Raw genomic sequence first — 22,942 nt, forward strand, 5'->3', positions numbered from 1 at the left:
TCATATGATGCCCAGCACAGAGTATGGACTCAAAAACATTAATCACCCTACTACCTCCATTTGACAGATGCAGAAACAGAGGCTCAGAGAGGGTGGGTGACTTGCCCAAAGTCACAAAGATAAGCAGTGGGAAAGCTGGGATTTGAATCCATGTCTGGCTGACACCAACCCCAGTCTTCTACTAAAAATCAGCCCTGCCTCTTGAAAAGGAAAGAATTCTTCTTCATTTCAATTCCCTGCATTTTGTTTTTTGCCTTGTTTTTGTTTTCTCAAAACAAAACATCTTTTTTTTTTTTTTTTTTTTGGTCACACCACAAGGCATGTGGGATCGTCCCCAACCAGGGATTGAACCCATGTCCCCTGCATTCCAGCAAGGAGTCTTAACCACTGGACCGCTAGGGAAGTCCAGAACGAAATGTCTTTACTGGACACCTGTTGTGGAGAGTGGTTCAGCCCATGCAGGACTTGAACCACACAGGTAGAAGCCGACTGCCCACCCTGGCCCACCCATCGGGTGCTGTCTGAGGCCACTCACGGTTTCATCTTGGACTTTTCATCACCGGGGTTATAATGTGGAAGCTGCACGTCGAAAATCCTCTCCATGAGGAAGACGGCGTAGGCGTGGAAGTCCAGCCTGCTGCGGGGCTCCCACACCACCGCGTCGTAGGAGTGGGGATCCAGGAGGACCGTGATGTACCTGCCGCCCACCAGCACCTGGGGAGCGGGTGGGGATGGAGCGAGGAGCATAGCCGTGTGCAACATCGGTTCCCAGGGACCGAGGGCTTCCCTGTGCCAGGCGCTGGCCCCACCAAGTACGTTACAGACAAGGTCCCCTCATCTACCCTCACAACCACCCTGGGAGGCAAGGACTATCATTTACCCACTTAAAGCTGACATGTGAGGCTTAGAGAGGGCACAAATTGTGCCCGAGATGACATAGCTGAGAAGGGGCAGAGCTGGGACTTGGATTCAGCAATTTTTTGCACTAGAGTTTATGCTCTTAACTACCTCACTTGTAAGCATCTGCCTTGGTTGTCTTAGTTGTTGTATTTCCAGAAGCCAGAAGACAGTCTGTCCATAGAAGGCAGCAGATGGACCTGTGTGTATCACAGGTGGAGGGACTGGATGGATGGAAGGATGGAAGGATGGATGGATGGAGGGATGGATGATGTTGGTAGATAAATGCTGGTGGATACATTATACGTTCATGTGGGTGAATGTATGAATGGGTTAAGGACAGAAAGAGTGGTGGACAAATGGATGAACTGGGTGGATGAATACATGGATGGATGGATGGATGAAAGAATGTTGGTGGATAAATGGTAGTGGGTCCATTACAGGGGTGTGTGTGTGTGTGTGTGTGTGTGTGTGTGTGTGTGTGCGTGTGCGCACGCACGTGGATGGAAGGAAGGAAGGATATTGTTGGGTAAATGCTAGTGGATGTGAAAGCACTATCTACTTCTTGGGGGGCTGAACTCTGTATATAACACACTACTCAAGATGGGAAGGAAACTGGAGAACTGTGATCTTGTAGTCAACAAAGGTAAGGGTATTTCCCCTCAGAGGTCGGTGGAGGGTGTCACAGCTGTAACCACCCACTGTCTGGGCCCTGTTTTCAAAATGTGGTCCATGAGTCATGTTAATCGAATTCTTATAAAATGCAGGCCCAATACCCAAGAAAAAAAATGCTACTGGATGGATAGTTAGATGGGTGGATAAGTGGAAGGACAGATCACTGAATATACACTGGATGGAAAGATGGATGGATGGGTGGCTACAAGTTGGTTGCAAACTAAATGTATGAATGCATGTTGGGTAGACAGATGGAAGGGTGCTAAGTGGACATTGGATCAACAGATTGAAAGGAGAATGCTGGATAGATGAAAGTTAGAAGGATACATGGAAGTGGACGGATCAGGTGACTGTTGGGATGCTGAAGTGGTGGATGGAGAGAGATATAAATAGACGTGTATGAAGCGGACAGACACTGGATGTTGAAAGGATGGATAATTGAATGCTGGGTGGCGGCAGCAGATGAATGGCAGCGTGGGCAGGTAAGCAGAAGAATGGAAGCTGGTGGAAATTGAATCTGTGGATGGAGGGTGGAGGGATTCTGGGTCCATGAGTGGAAGAATACCAGATAAATCTGAGTAGGCAGATGGAGGATTGGATGACAAATACATGAATAGAGAGATAATGGATAGATGTTTAGAAAGGTGGATAGAGGTTTGATGGAAATGGAATATACGAATGAATACTAGATAGATACTAAGATGGAAGAAGGCTGCTTAGATACTGGGCAGAGAGGCAGGAGGATAAGATGTTGGATGGGTGGATATGTGATAGATGGAAGTTGAATGAATGGATAGAGGTCAGTTAGATGAATGTACATGCACTTGATAGATCTTGAATGCATAGCTGGGTGTTGGGAAGATGCTGGAGGGGTAATGAAGGGATGTGTGTTAGGTGAGTGTTGGATATACAGTTGGATAGGCATACAGAAGGTTGGCTGGACCACTGGACAGTTAGCATATGGATGGATATTGAAGAAATCAGTAAACAGCAGGTACACCTGGTCCAGTTGCTCATCCCCTTCCTTCCCAAGAGGCACTTACAGTAAAGATGTCACCATGCTTCTCCTTCATCCTAGTGAGGAAGCCGGCAGCATCTTTTCCAAACTCCAAGGCGTGGCCCAGCCAGGGGATACTGCCCAGGTCCAGGGGAGGCTCGCCAGGTCGCCTGCAGAAGTCATGGCACTTGTCACCATTGGATAAAGCCGAGAAGAAGATAAACAGTGCAGTGCTGAGACCTTGGGAAGCCTGGGGCGCCGCAGTCCATGGTGTCACGAAGAGTGGGACATGACCTAGTGGCTGAACAACAACAAGGCCTCCCTGAGGAGACATTTGATCAAAGACTTGAAGGCAGAGAGGGAGGGAGCCACATGGATGGCTAGAAGGAGAGCTCCCAGGCAGAGAGAGCAAGAGCAAAGGCCCTGAGGTTGGATCATGCCTGGTGTGTTCGAAGAACAGTGAGGGGGCCAGTGTGGCTGGATTGGCAGAAGCAAGAAATAGCGGAAGTTGAGCCAGGGTGGTAACAGAGGCCAGACCACATGGAGTCTTGCAGGCAACGCTGGGGTCTTTAGCTTTTTCTCTAAGTGACGTGGGAGCAGAGGAGGGACTGGATTGGGCTCAGGTTATTACAAGATTCCTTTTACTGCTGATTAGGGAATTGACCACACGGGGCTGAGAGTAGAAGCTGGGGAACCAGTTGATGTTGCAACATATCAGGGGGTCCAATCAAGGTGGTCATCTCCCTGCAGGTGTATAAGGATACAGAGCTCTCTCTCTGTTTAAGCCAGCAAGGACCAGGGTCCTGGTCATCTCACACTTCCTGTCATGTCCACCAAGAGAGGATGAGGTTGGCGAGCATGGCAACGAACAAAACGAATAACCCAATTTAAAAATACACAGAGGAATCTGCATAGACAGTTCTCCAAGGAAGATACACAAATGGCCAGTAAGCACATGAAAAATACGCCCTACATCATGAATCACTGCGGAAATGCAAATCAAAACAACATGCGGTACCACTTCAAATCCACTGAGATGGCCATCATTGTAAAAACAAAAAAAGGAAAATAAGGGCTGGCAATAATGTGGAGAAATGGAATCCTCATATATTTCTGGTGGGAATGTACAATGTGCAGCTACTCCAGAAACGAAACTGGCAGTTTCTTGAAAGGAAGAGTGATTATACGATCCAGCAATAGATCCCAAAGAATTGAAAACACATGTTCATACATCAGTTCAGTTCAGTTCAGTTCAGTCGCTCAGTCATGTCCGACTCTTTGCGACCCCATGAATCGCAGCACGCCAGGCCTCCCTGTCCATCACCAAATCCCAGAGTTCACTCAAACTCACGTCCATCGAGTCAGTGATGCCATCTAGTCATCTCATCCTCTGTCGTCCCCTTCTCCTCCTGCCCCCAATCCTTCCCAGCATCAGAGTCTTTTCCAATGAGTCAACTCTTTGCATGAGGTGGCCAAAGTACTGGAGTTTCAGCCTTAGCATCATTCCTTCGAAAGAACACCCAGGACTGATCTCCTTTAGAAAGGACTGGTTGGACCTCCTTGCAGTCCAAGGGACTCTCAAGAGTCTTCTCCAACACCACAGTTCAAAAGCATCAATTCTTCGGTGCTCAGCCTTCTTCACAGCCCAACTCTCACATCCATACATGACTACTGGAAAAACCATAGCCTTGACTAGACGGACCTTTGTTGGCAAAGTAATGTCTCTGCTTTTCAATATGCTATCTAGGTTGGTCATAACTTTCCTTCCAAGGAGTAAGCATCTTTTAATTTCATGGCTGCAGTCACCATCTACAGTGATTTTAGAGCCCCCCCCAAAAGTAAAGTCTGACACTGTTTCCACTGTTTCCCCATCTAGTTCCCATGAAGTGATGGGACCAGATGCCATGATCTTCGTTTTCTGAATGTTGAGCTTTAAGCCAACTTTTTCATTCTCCCCTTTCACTTTCATCAAGAGGCTTTTTAGTTCCTCTTCATTTTCTGCCATAAGGGTGGTGTCATCTGCATATCTGAGGTTATTGATATTTCTCCCAGCAATCTTGATTCCAGCTTGTGCTTTTTCCAGCCCAGACTTTCTCATGATGTACTCTGCATAGAAGTTAAATAAGCAGGGTGACAGTATACAGCCTTGACGTACTCCTTTTCCTATTTGGAAACAGTCTGTTGTTCCATGTCCAGTTCTAACTGCTGCTTCCTGACCTGCATATAGTTTTCTCAAGAGGCAGGTTAGAATTCCCATCTCTTTCAGAATTTTCCACAGTATATTGCGATCCACATAGTCTAAGGCTTTGGCATAGTCAATAAAGCAGAAATAGATGTTTTTCTGGAACTCTCTTGCTTTTTCGAGGATTCAGTGGATGTTGGCAATTTGATCTCTGGTTCCTCTGCCTTTTCTCAAACCAGCTTGAACATCTGGAAGTTCATGGTTCACGTATTGCTGAAGCCTGGCTTGGAGAATTTTGAGCGTTACTTTACTAGCATGTGAGAAGAGTACAATTGTGTGGTAGTTTGAGCATTCTTTGGCATTGCCTTTCTTTGGGATTGGAATGAAAACTGACCTTTTCCACTCCTGTGGCCACTGCTGAGTTTTCCAAATTTGCTGGCATATTGAGTGCAGCACTTTCACAGCATCATCTTTCAGGATTTGAAAGAGCTCGACTGGACTTCCATCACCTCCACTAGCTTTGTTCGTAGTGATGCTTTCTAAGGCCCACTTGACTTCACATTCCAGGATGTCTGGCTCTAGGTGAGTGATCACACCATCGTGATTATCTTGGTCATGAAGATCTTTTTTGTACAGTTCTTCTGTGTATTCTTGCCACCTCTTCTTAATATCTTTTGCTTCTGTTAGGTCCAGACCATTTCTGTCCTTTACTGAGCCCATCTTTGCATGAAATGTTCCCTTGGGATCTCTAATTTTCTTGAAGAGATCTCTAGTCTTTCCCATTCTGTTGTCTTCCTCTATTTCTCTGCACTGATGATCACTGAGGAAGGCTTTCTTATCTCTTCTTGCTACTCTTTGGAACTCTGCATTCAGATGCTTATATTTTTCCTTTTCTCCTTTGATTTTTGCTTCTTTTCTTTTCACAGCTATTTGTAAGGCCTCCCCAGACAGCCATTTTGCTTTTTTTTGCATTTCTTTTCCATGGGGATGGTCTTGATCCCTGTCTCCTGTACAATGTCACAAACCCTCTGTCCATAGTTCATCAGGCACTCTATCTATCGGATCTAGTCCCTTAAATCTATTTCTCACTTCCACTGTATAATCATAAGGGATTTGATTTAGGTCATACCTGAATGGTCTAGTGGTTTTCCCTACTTTCTTCAATTTCAGTCTGAATTTGGCAATAAGGAGTTCATGATCTGAGCCACAGTCAGCTCCCGGTCTTGTTTTTGCTGACTGTATAGAGCTTCTCCATCTTTGGCTGCAAAGAATATAATCAATCTGATTTCGGTGTTGACCATCTGGTGATGTCCATGTGTAGACATGGACACATGTCTTCTCTTGTGTTGTTGGAAGACGGTGTTTGCTATGACCAGTGCATTCTCTTGGCAAAACTCTATTAGCCTTTGCCCTGCTTCATTCAGTATTCCAAGGCCAAATTTGCCTGTTACTCCAGGTGTTTCTTGACTTCCTACTTTTGCATTCTAGTCCCCTATAATGAAAAGGACATCTTTTTTGGGTGTTAGTTTTAAAAGGTCTTGTAGGTCTTCATAGAACCGTTCAACTTCAGCTTCTTCAGTTTTACTGGTTGGGGCATAGTATCATAGATTACTGTGATATTGAATGGTTTGCCTTGGAAATGAACAGAGATCATTCTGTCGTTTTTGAGATTGCATCCAAGTACTGCATTTCGGACTCTTTTGTTGACCATGAGGGCTGCTCCATTTCTTCTGAGGGATTCCTGCCCACAGTAGTAGATATAATGGTCATCTGAGTTAAATTCACCCATTCCAGTCCTTGTTAGTTTGCTGATTCCTAGAATGTCGACGTTTACTCCTGCCATCTCCTGTTTGACCACTTCCAATTTGCCTTGATCCATGGACCTGACATTCCAGGTTCCTATGCAATATTGCTCTTTACAGAATCGGACTTTGCTTCTATTACCAGTCACATCCACAGCTGGGTATTGTTTTTGCTTTGGCTCCATCCCTTCATTCTTTCTGGAGTTATTTCTCCACTGATCTCCAGTAGCATATTGGGCACCTACTGACCTGGGGAGTTCCTCTTCCAGTATCCTATCATTTTGCCTTTTCATACTGTTCATGGGGTTCTCAAGGCACGAATACTGAAGTGGTTTGCCATTCCCTTCTCCAGTGGACCACATTCATACATCAAGACACACACTATTGTTCATAGTAACATTAATCATAATAGCCCCAAAGTGGAGCCAACTCAAATGCCCACTGACTGATGAATGGACAAACACAGCCTGGTGTATTCATGCTGTGGAAGATTATGCAGTCATGAAAAGGAGTGGAATCCGGATTCCTGCCACAAAGTGGAATCACCTCACAATCACCATGCTGAGCAAAAGAAGCCAGACACAAAAGGCCACACAGTGTGTGAGTCTATTTATATGGAATGTCCAGAAAAGGCAAACCAATGGAGAGGGAAAGGAGATTTGTGGTCTCCAGGGTCTGAGGGGAGAAAGGAATGGAGAGGGACAGCTCATCAGGACCAGGTTTCTTTTTGGAGAAATGAAAACACTCTGGAGTTAGATAGCGGTGATGGCTACACCACCGGTGATGATACTAAAAACGATACTAAAAACACATAATTCATTATACGTTTTGAAAGACTGAATCTTATAGTAGATGAACTATATCTCATTAAAGAAAAAAAAGAAGGTGATATGATACAGTGAGAGGGCTAGTTCACAGATGGTGGTCGGGGAGGGTCTCTCCAAGGAGGTGCCATGTGACTAGAGACCTGAAGAAAGAGAGGGGTGAACTTTACAGGCAGAGGGGACAGCACGTGCAAAGGCCCTGGGGTAGGAGCACACAGGGTGAGGCTCTCAGGGTGGCAGGAACCCACGTGGCTGGAATGGAGGAGACTGTGGGGCTGAAAGGCTGGAGACACCCTGTGCACCAGGAGGGCCGGTGGCCAAGGGGACAGTCCAGAGACCCTCTGGAGGGTTTGAAATAGGATTTAGGAAGTAATGTGATTATGCTTTTAAAAGGTTGCAAGAGGGAATTCCCTGACTGTCCAGTGGTTAGGACTCTGCACTTTCACTGCATAGGACACAGGTTCCATCCCTGGTCGGGGAACTAAGATACTAAGATGGTGCATGCCGCGCAACACACCCCCAGCCCCCCAAAAAGGCTGTAAGAGCGAGACGCAAGAGGAAGATGTGTCAGGAGACCAAGCCAGGCCTAGCCTCCGACTTTCCCACTCCCAGGACAGGGGGCTTCGGTGCCATGCCCAGCAGACCAGAGGGGACCACCTTCCCTTCATTCTTTTCCCCATCCCAGTCTACCTTCCTCCACCATGGCCTCTGGCCTCCTTGGTCTGACTGTCCCCCAACATAACCCAAACGAGGAGACAGGTGGTGTATGGCAAGACTAGCTAGACTGGAGGGTGGGAGTCTGGGCAGTTTGGAAGCCCCAGCAGGGGTGAGGGTGCAGGGCAGCAGGAAGCACCTCCCTACCCACCGCTTCCTCTCCCCACCCCCACCCTGCCCCTGAGCCCCTCACTGAGCAGACTCGCAAAGGTGCAGGCGGCTCTGGGACTTGAAGTGGGTGCAGCAGAGGACCCTTCTGTTCGCCCCTCATCTCTCTGGGAGCCAGCTTCTCCTGAAGGCTCCGTTTCCAGGATGGCAGAGCACAGGTGGGAGGAGCCCAGTGTGCACCAGCCCCCGCCCACCTCAGGTCTGAGCCCAAGGACGGGACACAGGAGTGGAGACTTTTGCACCAGAGCAGGGGTTCAGAGGGGACAGGCCAGGTCAGGGGCCCGACTTGAGCACCTCCTGGCTTCCAACCAGCCCTGCTTCTTGCTGGCCACGAGACTTTGCTTCTCCCTGCCCGTTTCCTTGTCTGTAAAACTGGAGTGTTGACACTACTGACCACATCGGGCTGTGACAAAGATGAAGTGGGTTACAGAACAGTGCCTGGTGCCTGGCAACCGGGGAACAGCTGGAGCAGGTCTGAGAAGCAGGACCAACATGACTCTTGGGTGCATCGTCTATATGGCAGGTCCTATGCATTCCCCAAGGGGGCTTCCCTGGTGCCTCAGTGGTACAGAACCCACCTGCCAGTGAAGGAGACGCAGGTTCCATCTGTTAGGTAGGTAAAATAGGGAAAAGGAGTCCAAAATGGTGGTGGCTAAAAGACAAGGAAGGGAAAAGCCCACGAAAATAGAACAAAAGAAGGTCCGAGGACCTGAAGGAGGACCTCAGGTAAAACAAACAACACTCCTGGCTGGCCCAATTTACATAGGACAGGCCCAGGGAGAGAGAAACATATAAATAGAGGAGCCAAAGCCAGGTCTCTCTCTCTCTCCCCCATGCAGTGGGGCACTCTTCTCCTCGTGTCTTTGGATCGATGTGCCCTCACGCCTCGAAGATGGACCTTCCTGCTATCTTCTAAATAAAATAGAGCCGTAACACTGAGCTGTAACACTGATTTGTCTAAGAGCTATAACACGGTCTATCCAAGACCTGAGAGCTCTGACACGCCGAGGGGGCTTTAATGTCCGTCACTCCAAATCTTTGTTGTGATGAGACAAAGAACCAAGGAACATACACTCGCGTGACATCTATGGTGCCGTGACTCGGATGTAACCTGGCTGAAACAACCTCTGCGTGGAAGAGGCCAAGCACAGCAGGAGCCCAACTCAGCAAAGCTCCCGCACTAGAAGCAGAAGGTGAGAGACCCAGCACAGGGGAAGGCCCATCGTGCTGGAAACCGGGACAGCGGAAAGCCCACGCGGCCCAGTCTCAGATCCCAGAAGACCTCCGGTTAAGGTAAGAGGTCCTTGTTCCTATGGCTGGAGGGACATGCCTAACGAAATCTTAATTCCTTTACAATCTCTCGTTTCTTGTTCCCTCGAACCTCCCGCAAACAGGCAGGTGGCAGGGGGCACGATTGAGGGACTCTGGAGAGGCTTCTCCTCAGCATGTCCCAAAGGCGCTATCTGCCGAGCCCCAGTAGCTGTTACACAAGCTGGTGGGGGTTCTTCTGTCCTTTCTCTTCTCTGTGCCAAGGATCAGACCAGTGAAATTGTGAGCACCGGTCAGATATTTAGCAAATTTTCCAGCGGGCTATGAAGGGGATTCCTTGGCACGTTTTCCCCACTGCTTTTTCCTCCTGTCCTTCAGCGTTCTCCCGGGACTTGAGCCCGACCAAAACCCAGAATGGCTTTGGGTACCTAATAAAGCTCAGGTTCTGAGGTCTCATTGCAAAAATTCATTGAGAGAGAAAGCAATAAGAGGTGGACTTAAGATTCAGAGAAAAGCGCCCATTCTACAGGGTACTGGCCATGAAATGCGGCCTGGCTAGGTTTTGCGAGCGGGTGAATTCATATTCTAATCAGTGGGAGGATCATCCCAACCACTGGGAAACCACCCACTTGGAGTTGTCCTGCCACCTCTGGGTATGTCTGCTGGCTTACAGATTGGGGATTAAGGTTTACTTGAATTTGACTTGTCATCTTGGACCCAATTGATTTTAATTGGTTTACATTATACCCTTGTGCAATGTCATTCTTTCAAAGGTTGTGCTCTGCCCCCTTCCCTCCTGTTTCATGCTCTTTTCCTGAGCCCCATCCAGACCCACAAGGTTGCCTCTACAATCCTCTGGAGAGACAACCAGAAAATACCTGGCCTTGGGAGGGAAATACTCTATAATATCCAACCCCTAATCCTACCCAGTACTGGTTACACTGGAGATCTTGGGGACGCCCAACTCCAAGGAGGTCCCAGGAGGTCATCACGCCTTGACCTGCCTAGGGATCTGGTCCTCGAAAGGTTGTCATGCCTCAACCTGCTCGGGGATCCGCTAGTCCCAGGGGTCTCAGGAGGTCATCACGCCTCGACCTGCCCAGGGACCCAACTCTCTGGAGGCCGTCATGCCTCGACCTGCCTGGGGATTCAATCTCTAGGAGGCTGTCACACCTCAGCCTGCCTGGGGATCTGCATCCTGACCCAGGGATGCCTGGCTCTCAGGTTGCAACAGTTCTGGGTAGGATAAGCTTCAGAAAGACTCACCCCTAAGGAAGTCCACCCATGGAAACAGAAGGAAGCCTATTACTCATGGGACTGTGCCCAGTCTCAACAATAACTCAGGAGCCCAATGAGAACCCCATTGCCTTTCTGGAAAGGTTAAAAGAGGCACTCCAAAAGTTTACCAATCTGGACTTAGACTGTTACAAGGGACAGGTGATTTTAAAGGACAAATTCCTGTCCCAATGTGCATCAGATATCAGAATTAAGTTACAACAGCTACAAAAGCAGGACCCTGCTGCCTCTTTAGATGAGATGGTCCAGACAGCCACCAATACCTTTTATAACAGAACAGGAGAAGGAGGCCAAGGCCCAGGAAAAGAGAAAAAGAAAGAGACAAGGCATGCCCAGATGCTGGCCACCCTCCAGAGAAGCCCTATGGCAAACCCCGAGTCCTTGAAGGACAAGGCATGAGACAAATGCCTGATCTGTAGACAGGTGGGGCATTGAGCCAAAGAGTGTCCAAACCGTGACAAGTCTAGAACGGCTTGCCACAAATGCCTTCAACTGGGACATTGGGTGGCACTCTGCCCTCAGGACGCAAGAGCCTCAAGGTCAAGCGCCAAGCCTACCCTCACGATGGTTCAAGAGGACTAAAGCGGCCCGCTCCAGCCAGCCCGCCTGTCACAGATAACCATCACGGGGCTGGAGCCAAGGGTGCGACTGGATGTGGCAGGTAGGTCCGAGAATTTCTTGGTTGACACAGGGGCTACCTACTCTGTCTTGATCTACTCCGGACCCGTCTCCTCCCAAACCTGTACCATTTGGGGTGCTACAGGAAAAGCAACTACTAAAAGATTCACCCGAGCACTTCTTTGTTGCTGGGATGGACAAATATTTTCCCACCAGTGTCTGGTGGTCCCTGAGTGTCCTACTCTCTTACTGGGAAGAGATATACTCACTAAACTGGAGACCACCCTTGTGATGGGAAGTTTTTCAGCCCCTACAGCTCTACGGCTCCTGGTTACTACTGAAGAACCCATTACACCTTCAATAGAGAGGGACCAAAAACTATGGGAAGACAAAATTAACCCCCAGGTGTGGGACCAGGGGATTCCTGGACGAGCCCACCAAGCTGAACCTGTCATCATTGTCCTCCAAGATCCCACTTGGTTTCCTAACCGGAAACAATATCCCCTCAAAAGAGAGGCTCAGGAGGGACTACAGCCCCTAATAAATCAACTCCTTGCTTTTGGGCTATTGGTCCCCACCAGTTCGCCATGTAACACCCCAATCCTCTAAGTAAAGAGAAAAGATGGAACCTGGTGAATGGTTCAAGATCTCCAGATCATAAATGAAGCTATAGTCCCCCTCCATCCCATAGTACCCAATCCCTATGTAATCTTGGGAGAAATCCCACCCAGTGCCAAGTGGTTTACAGTCTTGGATCTCAAAGATACAGTTTTTTGCATACCGCTGGCTAAAGAATTCCAATATCTTTTTGCCTTTGAGTGGGAGGTCCCAGGAGAAAAACGCCAGCAGATGACTTGGACAGTATCATGTCAGTATTACCTCTGAGCTGACTGTGGCTCAGATCATGAACTCCTTATTGCCAAATTCAGACTGAAATTGAAGAAAGTAGGGAAAACCACTAGACCATTCAGGTATGACCTAAATCAAATTCCTTATGATTACACAGTGGAAGTGAGAAATAGATTTAAGGGACTAGATCCGATAGATAGAGTGCCTGATGAACTATGGACAGAGGGTTTGTGACATTGTACAGGAGACAAGGATCAAGACCATCCCCATGGAAAAGAAATGCAAAAAAAAAAAGCAAAATGGCTGTCTGGGGAGCTGTGAAAAGAAAAGAAGCGAAAATCAAAGGAGAAAAGGAAAGATATAAGCATCTGAATGCAGAGTTCCAAAGAGTAGCAAGAAGAGATAAGAAAGCCTTCCTCAGTGATCAGTGCAAAGAAATAGAGGAAAACAACAGAATGGGAAACACTAGAGATCTCTTCAAGAAAATTAGAGATCCCAAGGGAAAATTTCATGCAAAGATGGGCTCAATAAAGGACAGAAATGGTCTGGACCTAACAGAAGCAAAAGATATTAAGAAGAGGTGGCAAGAATACACAGAAGAACTGTACAGAAAAGATCTTCATGACCTGGATAATCACGATGGTGTGATCACTCACCTAGAGCCAGACATCCTGGAATGTGAAGTCAAGTGGGCCTTAGAAAGCATCACTACGAACAAAGCTAGTGGAGGTGATGGAAGTCCAGTCGAGCTCTTTCAACTCCTGAAAGATGATGCTGTAAAAGTGCTGCATTCAATATGCCAGCAAATTTGGAAAACTCAGCAGTGGCCACAGGACTGGAAAAGGTCAGTTTTCATTCCAATCCCAAAGAAAGGCAATGCCAAAGAATGCTCAAACTACCACACAATTGCACTCTTCTCACATGCTAGTAAAGTAATGCTCAAAATTCTCCAAGCCAGGCTTCAGCAATACGTGAACCATGAACTTCCAGATGTTTAAGCTGGTTTGAGAAAAGGCAGAGGAACCAGAGATCAAATTGCCAATATCCCCTGGATCATGGAAAAAGCAAGAGAGTTCCAGAAAAACATCTATTTCTGCTTTATTGACTATGCCAAAGCCTTTGACTGTGTGGATCACAATCAACTGTGGAAAATTCTGAAAGAGATGGGAATCCCAGACCACCTGACTTGCCTCTTGAGAAACCTATATGCAGGTCAGGAAGCAACAGTTAGAAGTGGACATGGAACAACAGACTGGTTCCAAATAGGAAAAGGAGTACGTCAAGGCTGTATACTGTCACCCTGCTTATAACTTATATGCAGAGTACATCTTGAGAAACGCTGGGCTGGAAGAAGCACAAGCTGGAATCAAGATTGCTGGGAGAAATATCAATAACCTCAGATATGCAGATGATACCACCCTTATGGCAGAAAATGAAGAGGAACTAAAAAGCCTCTTGATGAAAGTGAAAGGGGAGAATGAAAAAGTTGGCTTAAAGCTCAACATTCAGAAAATGAAGATCATGGCATCTGGTCCCATCACTTCATGGGAAATAGATGGGGAAACAGTGGAAACAGTGCCAGACTTTATTTTGGGGGGCTCCAAAATCACTGTAGATGGTGACTGCAGCCATGAAATTAAAAGACGCTTGCTCCTTGGAAGAAAAGTTATGATCAACCTAGATAGCATATTCAAAAGCAGAGACATTACTTTGCCAACAAAGGTCCATCTAGTCAAGGCTATGGTTTTCCAGTAGTCTTGTATGGATGTGAGAGTTGGACTGTGAAGAAAGCTGAGCGCCGAAGAATTGATGCTTTTGAACTGTGGTGTTGGAAACAATCTTGAGAGTCCCTTGGACTGCAAGGAGATCCAACCAGTCCATTCTGAAGGAGATCAGCCCTGGGATTTCTCTGGAGGGAATGATGCTAAAGCTGAAACTCCAGTACTTGGCCAGCTCATGTGAAGAGTTGACTCATTGGAAAAGACTCTGATGCTGGGAAGGATTGGGGGCAGGAGGAGAAGGGGACGACAGAGGATGAGATGGCTGGATGGCATCACTGACTCGATGGATGTGAGTCTGAGTGAGCTTCGGGAGTTGGTGATGGACAGGGAGGCCTGGCGTGCTGAGATTCATGGGGTCACAAAGAGTCAGACATGACTGAGTGACTGAATTGAACTGAACCTCAGGGATTCAGAGATAGCCCCCACCTGTTTGGACCAGCCCTTAGCCGGGATCTCCTAGATCTGGACCTGGGACATAATGGAAAAATATTACAATACATAGATGACCTACTAATCTGCTCTCCAGATGAGAAAAGTGCCCAACAACATGCAATTCAGGTTCTAAACTTCTTGGCAGAAAGGGGATATAAAGTCTCCGGTGCTAAGGCACAGATGGTCGAGACAAAGGTCACTTACCTGGGAGTTCAAATTACACACGGGTCCAGGAGGCTGTCCTCTGATCGGGTACAAGAAATCCTCCAGTTGCCCTCCCCCATGACTCGAAAACAATTGCGAGCTTTCCTGGGGCTAACTGGATATTGTAGAATCTGGATACCCAACTATGGTCTAATTGCCCAGCCCTTATATGAAAGCTTAAAGGGACGAGACGATTCAATCCCACTGATGTGGTGAACTCCTCAAAAAAAGGCAGAGGCTACACTAAAACAGGCCTTAACTCAGGCACCTGCCTCGAGGTTGCCAGACCCAGAAAAAGCATCCCAACTTTACGTCCACGAAAGAGAGGGAATAGCCTTGGGAGTGTTAACTCAAAGGTTGGGATCTGAGCCCCAGCCTGTAGCTTACTTATCCAAGAGGCTCAATCCAACTACCCGAGGTTGGCCTCCCTGCCTTCGAAGTTTTGCAGCCATTGCAATCATGATAGAAGATGCTTTAAAACTTTCCTTTGGGGGGCAAACTAACTATTTTTACCAACCACCAAGTAAAACAACTCCTAAATGGGAGAGGCCATTTATGGATGTCTGATCAAAGAATCCTCAGATATCAAGTAATGCTGATGGAAAATCCAGGCCTCACTATATCCCCTTGTGAGGTTCTTAACCCAGCCACCCTCCTGCCTACCCCCGAGGGCTCTCTCCCCTTTCACTCTTATCTAGAAACCTTGGACCAATGGACAAAACCCCGAGAAGGATTGTCAGAAGATCCTCTGACCAACCCTGAGGAAATCTAGTACACTGATGGAAGCAGCTTTGTCTTGGATGGAGAAAGAAGAGCCGGGTATGCAGTAGTCTCCAATTTTGAGACCATAGAGGCTAAGCCTCTGCCACCAGGTACTTCAGCCCAGTTAGCTGAGCTCATAGCCCTGACTCGAGCTTTAGAGCTGGGAAAAGGAGAAAGAATAGCTATTTACACTGATTCCGGGTATGCCTTTCTGGTGCTACATGCACTTGCTGCTATTTGGAAAGAAAGGGCCACTTGACCACCCGAGGGTCCCCAATCAAATATGGTGATCAGATTCTTAGATTCTTGGAGGCAGTCCATCTGCCCACCGAGGTTTAAGTCTCCCACCGCAAAGGACACCAAAAAGGGAGCACGGAAGTGGCACGAGGGAACCAAGCAGCTGATCAGGCAGCTAGGAGAGCAGCATTACAGAACCATGTCCTAATAGGGGTTGCTACCCTAGTTCCACAGACTAATTTGCCAGAAAATCCTTCATATACTGAAGGTGAGACTCTTAAAGCTAAGAACGAGGGCTTTCAAAAATATCATATGGGGTGGTTCCAAACAGAGGGGCTCCTTTTTCTGCCTGGGAACCTCCAATGGAGGTTGGTTAACTCCTTACATGCCAGTACTCATTTAGGAGAAAAGGCCCTCCAAAGACTACTAGAAAGGTCCTTCGGAGGAACAGGCTTCCAAACAACCATAAGACAGGTGGTCTCCTCTTCTCCCACTTGCCAATTAAACAACCTCCAAGGAGCTTGAAGACCTCAGCTGGCCCAGCCTATCCAACGACGTGGGGCCTACCCAGGAGAGGACGGGCAGATGGACTTCACCCAGATGCCAGTTTCTCAAGGGTATAAATAGCTATTAGTCATGATAGATACATTCACAGGATGGGCTGAAGGCTTTCCCACCTGGACTGAGAAGGCTGAGGAAGTGGTAAAAAAACTGCTCCATGAAATCATTCCAAGATTTGGTCTGCCCAGGTCATTACAAAGTGACAATGGGACATGATTTATTTCTAAGGTCACCCAAGGGGTCTCAAAAGCATTGGGCATTACTTATTATCTCCATTGTGCCTAGAGGCCTCAATCTTCAGGAAAAGTAGAAAGAGCCAATCAATTCTTAAAATCAGCGATAAAAAAGATCACCCAGGAGACCTCCCTAGGGTGGAAGGAGGCTTTACCAATAGCTCTCCTCCGCACCCACATTGCCCCTAAGGAACAGCTTGGTCTTGGTCCTTATGAGATGCTATATGGGAGACCTTTCGTTTATGTCAATGACCTCTTCCTAGATCCAGAGGTTCAGACGCTCCAGTCTTACACCATGGCCATTGGGCAATTCCAACAGGATATACGCTTGTGGGGTATGAACCAGGACCCAGAAGATTCTAAGGAGTCACCACTATATGCTCCAGGGACTCAAGTCCTAATTAAAGTCTGGAAAGATGGGTCCCCAAAGGCTCAACTCCAGCCCACATGGAAGGGCCCCTACCCTGTAATACTTTTCTACCCCTACAGCAATCAAGGTACCAGGACATGACTCCTGGATTCACTACTCACGAGTCAAGCCGTGGAAAAAAAACAGAAGAGAACACTCAATACACCTGTGAGCCCCTGGGAGATCTCAGATACCTATTCAGGACTACCAATGAGTGCCATTCTAATGAACACCCCCAAAATCTGGTTTCTGGAGATAAGATTTCTCAGGATAGCTCTAAAGAGCCAACACAGCTTGACAGAGACTGTACTCCAAAACAGACAAGAGATAGATCTTCTGATCCCTAAACAAGGAGGGACTTGAGCCATCCTGGCGATGTGAATTTAAAATTGACTAATGCCCCTACTAGTCCTTGTTATGCTATATTGATGATGCTTATGATTATACCATGTACTGTCAACTGTCTAACCTGTTTTGTCTCTGCCCAGGTCAACAAGCTACAAAATGCAGTGCCATTTCAACAAAGATATAAAACTACAGCCGACCACGAAAAATATCACACACGCTTAGATGGGCACCGCTATAAGGACTCCGAGGCTTGAGATTAGCAAGAAGGGGAGGCCCAATACCCCTTGCCATCCCAGTTCAGCAGAAAGTAGCCAGAAAGACCTCAACACCCCTATTCCCAAAGAATTGGGCCTCCCATCTTTTGAGGGGGGAATGTTAGGTAGGTAAAATAGGGAAAAGGAGTCCAAAATGGTGGTGGCTAAAAAGACAAGGAAGGGAAAAGCCCACGAAAATAGAACAAAAGAAGGTCCGAGGACCTGAAGGAGGACCTCAGGTAAAACAAACAACACTCCTGGCTGGCCCAATTTACACAGGACAGGCCCAGGGAGAGAGAAACATATAAATAGAGGAGCCAAAGCCAGGTCTCTCTCTCTCTCTCCCCTGCACTGGGGCGCTCTTCTCCTCATGTCTTTGGATTGATGTGCCCTCACGCCTCGAAGATGGACTTTCCTGCTATCTTGTAAATAAAATAGAGCTGTAACACTGAGCTGTAACACTGATTTGTCTAAGAGCTATAACATGGTCCATTCGAGACCTGAGAGCTATAACACGGTCTATCCAAGACCTGAGAGCTGTGACACGCCGAGGGGGCTTTAATGTCCATCACTCCAAATCCTTGTTGTGATGAGACAAAGAACCGAGGAACATACACCCCTGGGCTGGGAAGATTCCCCTGAAGAAGGAAATGGCAGCCCGCTCCAGAGTTCTTGCCTGGAAAATCCCACGAACAGAGGATCCTGGTGGGCTCCAGTCCATGTGGTCGCAAAACAGTCGGATGCACCTGAGTGGCTAAACAACAACAGCATGAATTTTCCAGAGGTTTCCTTGCTTGGTAATAACAGCTGATGCCTGATGCGGCCTGAGGCTCACTGGTATTGAGAGAGTCAGACAGGTTGATAAGAAGCTCCGAAGCAGTGGGGCTACAATATGTAGATGATATTCTGCTCTGTGCTGAGACAGAGGAAGCTTGTTCACAAGCCTCAGAAGATTTCTTAAACTTTCTGGCAGGCTGCGGTTACCAGGCATCAAGAGAAAAGGCTCAGCAGTAGCTCAGATGGTTAAGCGTCTGTCTACAATGTGGGAGACCTGGGTTTGATCCCTGGGTCGGGAAGGAAATGGCAATCCACTCCAGTACTATTGCCTGGAAAATCCCATGGACAGAGGAGCCTGGTAGGCTACAGTCTATGGGGTCGCAAAGATTCGGACACGACTGAGCGACTTCACTTCACTTCACTTCACTTTTGTTAACAATCTGGGCCTAATTGTATCAGAAGGGACTAGGGCCATAGGCCCCGAGAGGATTAAACCTATACTAAATCATCCCCTACCTATGACTTTAAGACAATTGAGAGGATTTGGGGGAATCACAGGCTACTGTTGCATTGGATTCCAGGTTATGGGGAACCTGCCCGGCCTTTGTATGAACTTAGAGCTGAGACTCAGCAGGCCCAAGCCAACAGACTGGTTTGGTCTCCAGATACTCAAAAGGCTTTTAAGGTTCTTCAGACTGCTCTCCTGCAAGCTCCCACTTTGAGCTTGCCCACAGGGTCAGAATTTAATTTGTTAGTCACTGAAAGAAAAGGTATGGCCTTGGGAGTTTTGATACAACCCTGAGAGGGCCTCACCTGCAACCTATTTCTTATCTAAGCAGAGAATTAGACGTAATTTCATGCGGGTGGCCACACTGCCCAGGAGTAATTGGGGCAATGGCTTTATTAACTCCTGAAACTTTAAAAATAATCCATGGACGAAATCTTACTGTATTGACTTCTCATGATGTGAGTGGAATCTTAAATTCTAAGGTTAATACTTGGATGAGAGATCAGTCATTGTTGTTAGAAGGACCAGTAACTAAGCTTAAAGTTTGTGGAAATTCAAATCCTGCCACTTTCCTTCCTGAGAAGGAAAATGAAACACCTGATCACAATTGTTCCCAATTCCTAACTTTGTGTTCCCAATTCCTTCCTTTAGCTCAGGAAGACCTAATGGACACCCTGTTAGACAATCCTGACATGGAAATATTTACAGATGCCAGTTCTTTTGTTTGGAAGGGGAAGAGTCAAGCAGGTTATGCCGTGGTGATGGCTGAACAGATTTTAGAAGCAAAACCTCTCCCCCAGGGAACCAGCGCTCAGCTAGCAGAGCTTGTGGCTCTGACCCAAGCTCTAGAGTTAAGCAAAGGGCAGCGTGTAAATATCTACACTGATTCTAAGTGTGCTTACTTGACTTTACATGCTCATGTTGCAACATGGAAAGAAAGAGTTCAAAATGGCAACAGGAGAACCTATTAAGCATTTCAGAGAGATCCAGAGACTTTTAACTGCTATATATTGTCCTAAAGAAGTAGCTGTTATGCATTGCAAGGCACAGCAGGGATGCAAGTAAAGAAGCCAAAGGTAACCAGACTGTCAAGCCAGAAAAGCGGCACTTTACGAAACCCCTCACTGCAGACGCCTTTGATCTGGATAGGTGCTGTGAACAGGAAAAACCACAGTACGCTGAGGAAGAATTAGAAAGATATGAGAAGAGACGAACAAAGATGCCTGATAAAGGATGGTTACAGTCTGAGGATGGACAATTAGTAATTCCTGAAATTGCTCAATGGAAAAGTTTTTCTAAAGCTTTAGAATTAACTAATCATGTAACTCAGCTCTCAGCTTTCCGACAGGCACTAACTGAACTCTGGGAGATGACTCCTGACCTAGTCAAAGCAAGCCTCTATTTGAGCCAGAAACCGAGGTCCTGATAAAAACATTGGGGTCTGGGGGCCAATCTCTCAGGCCCCTCTGGGAAGGCCCTTACCAGGTTATTCTTTCTTCTCCCACAGCTGTCAAAGTGCCAGGAATTGATTCATGGGTGCAGCACACTCGAGTTACGAGGTGGCACCCTGACCAGAACTAAGTGACATCATTTTATGTCTTTACTTTCTGTGCTGACTTTGTACTTTTCAGATGGGCCTGATAATCTATGTGAGCCTACTTCTGCTGACTCCAAAAGTCCTGAGTCTGCCATTTGACCCTCAAGACAATGCTTTCCTGTCCTGGGCTCATTCCTACGCTGCATTCCACAATCAGTCTAATTGCTGGATACTTTAATAAAACTTTATTACACAAAAGCTCTGAGCGATCAAGCCTTATCTCTGACCCCGGACTGAATTCTTCTCCTCCAGAGGGCAAGGATCCTAGCGTCTTTTCGTGGTTCAGCAACAACCTTTCAGTATTCTTTGCAGAAGGAAGTTCTCCTATCAAGCCCATTTTACAGCAGACGAAACTGAGGCCCAGAAGGGGCTAAGCCACTTGCCCGAGGGCCCACCGTGGAGAGTCTATGTCTCTAATCCAGGCAGGCCTGACTACGGAGCCCACAGTCTTCATGCAACCCTGGCCCCAATTCACCCCAAGTGGCCACGTGGACCCCCACTTTTCCGGTGAGGAGACTGAGACACAGAGAGGTTTCAGTGACCTGCCCAGATGCAGGAGGAGGTTTTCGCCCAAGACATCTTTCAGGGAGTGGGTGGGGCTTCCTCTCCATGCCTTTCACTCAGGCTGCTACCGGAGCTCCCCAGCGAGCCCGCTGTTATTGCTGGCATCACTCATCTTTCCCCAGAAAAGTCCCGAGGAGGCGCAGACAAAGGCAGGAAACTGGGGGCCCGGGCGTCTGACCCTTGAAGTGCCAGCGGCTCCTTCAGCCCACGGGCCTGGAATCCAACTTGGGCCCCAGTCACATTCCAGGGTGACTCAGCAGGAGGCCAGCAGGGCGGAGGAGGCTCTATTTTGGGGTCTGCGGTCTCTAGCCTCGCCCACCGACACTCTCACTGATTTGAGGCACCGCCAGGCCCTGGGGGACAGGGATGCTGGGCTTGACCCTCTCATCCACAGCTCCAGGCAATTCGGCTGATCACTGCCCGCCCTTCCTGGTTCAGATATGGAGGCAGCTCTTCTGATGCCTCCCGGGAGCCTTGATTCTCACCATGGGAGTTCCTCAAAACCTGCTCATTCTTTGCTCACAGACCCCACTGCCAACCCCACATCCTGTCCCATCTCTCTCTCCCTTGAAACTTTGAGAGAATCAGGGAGGAAGTCATGCCTGGATATCACCCACCTTTGGGCCCCTTGGCGTATCCCATCCTTTCTGTACAGAAGGTGGACACTTCTTGTAGACCTAGTACTGAGACCAGTGGGGATCCTGGAGTGGATTGCCATTTCCTTCTCTGTCTGGGACATAGCAGGCACTTAATGCATACGTCTCAGATGAATGAGTCAAGCACACAGTTAGTGCTCAGTGAGCAGCACCTGCCTTCTGGACTTGAAAGAGGGTTCAGAGAGCTAGTGCAGGTCAGACGCCTGACACACAGCCCATGTTCTGGACGGCCCAGAGCAGAAGCTCCTCGTTTAGCTGAGCAGTGTGGGTAGGTGGATTGCCGGACTTCTCTGCTCCGGAGTCTCAACTCCTTCAGGGCCTCGGGGAGGGTTTCATGGGGGACCAGAGTTTTGCTGCCAAGTTGAGTTGGAACCTCCTGAGCTTCTATTTAAACTGCTTAACCCATTCCTTTCCCAGGATTCATTTGCAGGCTGCTGGCTGCTCACCAAGGGTTCCCCCTAACCCTCTTCCACTTTTCCCTCCCATTGCCTCCAGGGTATAGAAAAACCACATGGCTGTCTTGCTCTAGCTTGTTGTTTTCCCAGTTTTGCAATGGACACAGACTCACAGAATTGTTTCTCAGCATAACAAAAGAAAGAGACAGTAGAGCAAGCACAGCAATAAGTAGACAAATTGCACGTTGGAGAGGCAATAGGGAGTGGTGGGGACTGTGGCAAGGTTTAGAGAGGGTTCTGCTGCTGAGTGCCAGGCAATTGCCGGGAGATCTTCCAGGAGAGGCGGGAAGTCTGGAACTGTGTGTGTGGACGCCCCCAGTTTTCCCCCCTTGTACTGTGTGGTCCATACCAGACCCACTTGGGTCTGAATTCAGCCATGGACTACCATTTGGGGACCTCCAGTTACTGCACGTTGAAATGAGACAGAATTATTTGTGCCCAGTAATTCTATATCCTGGAAGGGCCCAGAGTGGCCCTTGTGCCTCTCAGAACCCTCATCTGATGCCACCATGACCTCTGATTCCCCGCCCGCCCCCCCCTACCCACCACCGAAAAGGGTCTCCCACCCAGGAGACCTCTTCCAATCCTCCCTGCAGCAGCCACACAAGCACAAAGAGGAAGACCAATGCATTCAGCCTGCTGCAGTGGGATGGGGCATGGGAGACCAGCTGCGTGAGCGATCTCAGAGCACAGATGGAGAAACTGAGGCCTGGAATGTAGGAAGGATGTTTCTGATACTCACCAGGGAGAGCATTAGCCCCAGAGGGCCCAGGAGTTAGACTTCCAAGTCCCAACCCAAGACTTCCTAACTCCACACTCACACCAGGGAAAGCACTCATGGTAACTGAGCCAGGTTTGAAAAATCTTTACCTT

At 47.9% G+C, this 22,942-nt stretch overlaps 1 protein-coding gene across 2 annotated transcripts in view; it reads right to left on the reverse strand.

The window, feature by feature from the left end:
- PTGIS (prostaglandin I2 synthase) overlaps positions 1-22,942 on the reverse strand; it is a 64,134-nt gene that overhangs the window by 34,786 nt on the left and 6,406 nt on the right. For both annotated transcript variants that reach the window (XM_027977311.3, XM_027977312.2), the window contains exons 2-3: positions 2,616-2,739; positions 536-714 (exon numbers count right to left, since the gene is read on the reverse strand). In XM_027977311.3, coding sequence (XP_027833112.2) covers positions 536-714; positions 2,616-2,739 — 303 coding nt within the window. The remainder of the gene's footprint in view (positions 1-535; positions 715-2,615; positions 2,740-22,942) is intronic.

This window comes from Ovis aries, chromosome 13 (assembly GCF_016772045.2).
Source record: "Ovis aries strain OAR_USU_Benz2616 breed Rambouillet chromosome 13, ARS-UI_Ramb_v3.0, whole genome shotgun sequence".
Taxonomy (NCBI): domain Eukaryota; kingdom Metazoa; phylum Chordata; class Mammalia; order Artiodactyla; family Bovidae; genus Ovis; species Ovis aries.